The sequence below is a fragment of the Sinocyclocheilus anshuiensis genome, unplaced genomic scaffold, assembly GCF_001515605.1.
Source record: "Sinocyclocheilus anshuiensis isolate Anshui unplaced genomic scaffold, SAMN03320099.WGS_v1.1 scaffold706, whole genome shotgun sequence".
NCBI classification, from domain to species: domain Eukaryota; kingdom Metazoa; phylum Chordata; class Actinopteri; order Cypriniformes; family Cyprinidae; genus Sinocyclocheilus; species Sinocyclocheilus anshuiensis.
The window spans coordinates 251,265-256,965 of NW_015544162.1; the positions used below are offsets into that span (position 1 = coordinate 251,265).

Genomic DNA, 5,701 nt, shown 5'->3' on the forward strand with positions numbered 1-5,701 from the left:
ATATATATATACACACATATATATATATATATATACACACATACATATATATACATATATATATATATATACACACATACATATATACACACACACTAAATATAACTATATTAATATAATTATAAAGTAAAATTATATATAATAATATTAACTATCATATATAGTTTAGTAAATTATAGTATATATATTTAATAATATTAATATAATAAGCATTTGCACTAAAAATACTTATTTTTGACAAAAGGATTTGCAAGGTTTCAGTATGAAAACACAACTGCGCCCTCTAGTGACAAAAGATCCTTCAAACCTCATAAAAAAAACCATCACACAACATCAAAATGAGCAGAAAAACCATGAATGTCATTACGAAACAAGCTAAGTTTTACCTTGAAGCTCTCGGAACCAGGCGACTCTGGCTTCCTCTTCCTCGCTAAACAATCTCTCTTCTATATGTGGACAGCTGATGGACAGGAACCAAGGAGGAACATTTAAAAAACAATGCAGAGAGAAGTACAGACACAAATGTTAGTACCGTCTGACACAGACCTCTCCACTGCCTGACGGATGTGGGTGATCCACGTGTTGCGATCTTCTTTTGAGGCCGTGTGGATTTCGTACATCTCAGGTTCGTTTGAGGAGGCACAGATGAGGAACATGGCCCGTTCCTCGTGCGCCACCTCACGGACGATCAACTTCTGCAGTGAAATAACAGATGGCTTGTTGTCCTAGGAGAAAAACAGCACAGATGAGTGCGTTAAGATAAACAATTTCTCTTCTTGTATAAACCAAAAACAAAGTTCTCGCACTTACCACAGTGGAGAACACGTATCTCTGGTCCTTTTCTTGCAGCAAGATGAGAACATCAGTAAGAAGGAGAGCTAGAATATCTGCAACAGAAGAATCACAAACTTCAATTGTGCAACCAAACAAACTTATGTATATGGAACCCCTAAGGGGGACAAAAAATAAATAAAATGGAGGAAAAAATATATTTTGATGCTTTAGCGTTCTTTGGCAAAACTGTTGCAAAAAGTTTTTGGGGAAACACGAACGATATCCCTTGATGGGCTCCGTACTTATGCATGGGAATTAATGTTCTCATAATACCTTTAAGTCGACCAGATGCAGCTTTCCAGTTGACCATGCCCTCATACAAGAGCTTGCGGCGCCCCTGAGAAAGGTCCTCCTTCCGGAAAACGCGTCCATCTTTGATTTTCCCAAGGGACTTGGGCTCCACCTTGGAGGCGATGTCCCTGAGCCGTGCTTCCTTCTCATAGAGACTGACCTGGGCATCCACCTGAACAATGACGTCTTTGATTAGAGTGAGAGCCTGTGCTAATCCTTCATGTTCCTCTGTCCCGGCTGCAATGAGAAGAAAGCGTTTAGAACCTTGCAAATCCATAATATCTGGATTGTTTCACTGGACTGCAACGACCAACCTTCTGTGTTGTGCAGGATGCGCTCCAGAAGAACAGGATACTTTGTGATTCGCTGCGTCACCAGCAAGATACACTCTGGAACGCCTAACCGCCGCACTATTGGCAGATTGCTGATTTTCTGAAACACAGTAAGAGGAAAAAATTATTTAAAGCAGCGCTTAGGACAACCTAGCAAATGTTAGCCACATAAGATCTCAACATACTCTCATGAGGTTCTGGAACTTCTTGTTGCTCTGCAGTTGCTCTTTGTAGTAGTTGACCGCTTCAGTGTGCCGACTGCAGAAATCCCCATAACTTTCCTTCATTCGCTCTCCAAGCTCTCCGGAAAACTAAAACCAGACACAAACAAAACTTCCTGTTTCTTACTTCCTTCTCAATATTTTCTTCTTCACACTTCCTGTCCAACATAGCATGTATGAAGCAAGAAACGAAAGACAGGAAATGTGAAGCAGGAAGTGTAGGACAAGAAATGTGAAGCAGGAAGTGTAGGCCAGGAAATGTGAAGCAGGAAGTGTAGGCCAGGAAATGTGACAATAGCATGGTAGGCCAGGAAATGTGAAGCAGGAAGTGTAGGCCAGGAAATGTGAAGCAGGAAGTGTAGGCCAGGAAATGTGAAGCAGGAAGTGTAGGCCAGGAAATGTGAAGCAGGAAGTGTAGGCCAGGAAATGTGAAGCAGGAAGTGTAGGCCAGGAAATGTGAAGCAGGAAGTGTAGGCCAGGAAATGTGAAGCAGGAAGTGTAGGCCAGGAAATGTGAAGCAGGAAGTGTAGGCCAGGAAATGTGAAGCAGGAAGTGTAGGCCAGGAAATGTGAAGCAGGAAGTGTAGGCCAGGAAATGTGACAATAGCATGTGTGAAGCAGGAAGTGTAGGCCAGGAAATGTGACAATAGCATGTGTGGAGCAGGAAGCGAAAGACAGGAAACGTGAAGCAGGAAGTGTAGGCCAGGAAATGTGAAGCAGGAAGTGTAGGCCAGGAAATGTGAAGCAGGATGTTTGAAGTAGGAAGCATAAGACAGCAAATGTGAAGCAGGACGTTAAGGACAAAAATTGTATGGCAGGATATGTATAAAGCAGGAAATGTAGGGACGGTGATATGAATCAAGGAGGTATTCCAACAGCAGGAAATGTTGGGAAAAAGTGGGGTGGACAGGAAGTCTGAAGAAGGAAGTATAAGGAAGGAAGTGTGAAGCAGGAAGTATTATAAAAGCAGGAATTGTGGGGTGAAAGTGTAACAACAGGATATGTGAGCAAAGAAGTGTAGGGCAAGAAATGTAACGACAGGATGTTTGAAGCAAGAAGAGTAAGACAAGAAACGTGATGGAGGAAGTTTAGGGAAATTGTGTGAGAACAGGAAATGTAGGGAAGTGTGAAGCAGGAAGTATGCCAACGGCAGGAAGTGTGGGGCAAAAACAGGATGTTTGAAGCAAGAACCATAAGACTGGAAATGTGAAGTAGGAAGCATAGGGCAAAAGGTTGACAACAGGAAGCAGGAAATGTAGGTCAGGAAGTGTGAAGCAGGAAGTATGGTGCTAAATTTAGGGCATGTACCTGGGATATAAGGATATCTGAGAGTTTATGGATGGCATAGTTGCGATCGCTGCCCGGCTGCAGGGATTCTGCGCGACGCTCCCGGAGGCGGGACAGGAAGAGGCTGTGCAGCTCCAGCAGGCTGTCCAGCCGGGGAAACAGACAGTCCAGCTTCCTGTCATCCAGCTGTAGCGCCTCCCGCAGGTCTCGAGCGTAAACGCGGAGCATGATCTTGAGCGTCCGCACGTGGTGTATCTCTGTCTGGATGAGCTCTGGAGGAGACAGGAAACGCATTAGAGAAGATCTGGAAACAGTTTGTCGAGTTTTCAAAGCAGTGTGGGTAGCTAAACAACTCTAACCGTATATAACATCCTGTCTCTTGATCATTTCCTTCGAATGTTTCTTCAAGAAGTGCTGATCCACAGCCAGACTCCAGGACTCCACCTCAAAATCTTGCGCGATGGCTTCCAGTTCCCCTCGTACTGTGGCGTAATACGCATCTGTGCACAGTAATGATAAAACTCAGTACAAAGTGTTGCTCAATGCTTTAAAAAAAAAACATCATAAATTACCCATGCCGCTTTATCATACGTTCTGGGTGTTCTCGATGTTTTGGCTTTGAAAATCAAGCCCTCACCTTCAACGATGAAAGACTCCGGCGTGGTGGAGGCGAGAGATATGGTGTCGTCAGTGGGGCGCTTCATCCTGAATGCGTCAACCTCATTCATCTCTCCTGTGATAGAGCTGCCAGAGAACATGAGCATGCAAACGCCGCAGTCATTACGAGGGAGAAATAAGAGAACATTCTTCATTTGTGTTGATTTATAAGCCTCACACTTCTACACAACCTAACTGCATCATGACCAACAGTAATAATAACACTAAAGCAAAGACAGAAATGCATGTTAAAAATGCTACATTATATTATAGTAAATGTAATTAGTGTAGTTAAGAGTAATGAGAATAAAGTAAAAAAATACAATTAAAAATAATAATTAATGTCTATAAATAAATGTAAATGTTTTATATTTTATTTATTTTGTTTTTATTAGCTATTATTTATTTATTTATTTATATTATTTTTTAATAATGTTTATAAAACATTGTGTATCAGGGTTACTATCGTTAAAAAAACTAAAACCATAAAAAATGGTTATATAAACCATTTTATTTAATGGTTAAATAAAAAAATTGTATTACTTGAAATAAAATAAGCATTAACTGAAATAAAATAATAATAAACTTTAATTTATTTCATTTCATCTAGTTTCCAAGGCAACATTTCTCATTTTTGTTTAGTTTACGCTGAAAAAACTAAAATAACTTAAAATAAAACATATATAACATATATAATAAGTAATATTATAATAATATCAGATGACAGAAACACAAAAAATTACTAAAACTTTAGCTAGAATTATAATGCAAACAATTTCAAAATAAAATTAATTCAAAATAAACAAAAACTATATTAGAATATCAATGATTCTCAAATTACACTGGTGTATATTTAGTTTATTTAAACGTATGATTCAATATCAAATATCATATTAATTATTAAATATATATGTAAATAGATTAATGTTAATGAAGTGCCATGTTAAAACTCATGGATGCACAACATTGTCAGATAAGCATATAAGCAGGTATGGGTCAATTTTTTTTTTACATTAACAGCACAATATCAGGTTATACAGGTAATGTATACATAGAAAGAAAAAAACATAATGGTATTGCCAATCATAAAAACTCAACAGTAACAAATCAAAAGAAAAAATAGACAATTAGTATAAGCCAAATTACATCAATATCATATCAGAATGACAATTTATTGGGAAAAATGCATTTACAGAGTTAAAAAGCGGGTAAAATGTATACATTTATAGTATGTATATAATGATATAATGATTTTAGATATTGGTACATTCCAACATGTAGCAATTACATATTTTGTCATATTTACACACACACACAAATTATATATATATATATATATATATACTTTTTTTTTACACATGTAAGCTTGTGTAAATCACAGCATGTATGACTGAAGGCACACGGGACTCACCCGCTGCTGCTGTTGTGGCTGACCGTAGGGTTGCTGGAGGCGGCAGGTTGGGCGTTGTGTCCTTTGGGTGGAACGGTCATACCTGAAGCACAGCGAGACTTCCGGGACGAGCCATCGACAGGGGTCAGGGCAGAGCAGGGGTCCCTCAGACCTGTGGAGAAACGAGATGGGTCAGTGCGGTAGCAGTGCCTTAAAAACAAGCGCGGCATCGAGTCCAGGAAACGGCAGGTGAGTAAGTCACGACGGAGCAGGACTCGAAGCCCGAGCCTACGGGACAGACCCCAGGAGACCGGGACACGAGCGCCCTTCCTCTGAGAGACACGGACTCTGGGTGAGCGCTCTTCCTCTGAGAACCACGGACTCTGGGTAAAGCCAGTGCCATGATGCCTGACTCTACACTGGATATCAGAAAACACTGATGGAGAGGAAGACGGTGGGCTTTATAAAGTGGAGAGTGGCTTCTAGAAATCACGCATGTGCCTTCCTCCTCACCTCCCTCCCATCACTGTCCTGTTGAGCCGGAGGAGGTTTTGATGCAACAGGCGAGAGTCTGTGTCTCACCGTCTGATTAGTGTGAGCGTATAAACCATCAAGATCTATTATCATCTCCAGAGAGAGCCTGACAGCTAATAATAATAATAATAATAATAATAATAATAATAATAATAA

At 40.1% G+C, this 5,701-nt stretch overlaps 1 protein-coding gene across 2 annotated transcripts in view; it reads right to left on the reverse strand.

Moving 5' to 3' along the window:
* LOC107695632 (rho guanine nucleotide exchange factor 18-like) overlaps nucleotides 1-5,701 on the reverse strand; it is a 59,818-nt gene that overhangs the window by 27,220 nt on the left and 26,897 nt on the right. For both annotated transcript variants that reach the window (XM_016495647.1, XM_016495646.1), the window contains exons 12-21: nucleotides 5,033-5,183; nucleotides 3,602-3,708; nucleotides 3,324-3,464; nucleotides 2,986-3,236; nucleotides 1,643-1,768; nucleotides 1,440-1,557; nucleotides 1,108-1,362; nucleotides 811-887; nucleotides 547-725; nucleotides 387-460 (exon numbers count right to left, since the gene is read on the reverse strand). In XM_016495647.1, the coding sequence (XP_016351133.1) occupies nucleotides 387-460; nucleotides 547-725; nucleotides 811-887; nucleotides 1,108-1,362; nucleotides 1,440-1,557; nucleotides 1,643-1,768; nucleotides 2,986-3,236; nucleotides 3,324-3,464; nucleotides 3,602-3,708; nucleotides 5,033-5,183 (1,479 nt within the window). The remainder of the gene's footprint in view (nucleotides 1-386; nucleotides 461-546; nucleotides 726-810; nucleotides 888-1,107; nucleotides 1,363-1,439; nucleotides 1,558-1,642; nucleotides 1,769-2,985; nucleotides 3,237-3,323; nucleotides 3,465-3,601; nucleotides 3,709-5,032; nucleotides 5,184-5,701) is intronic.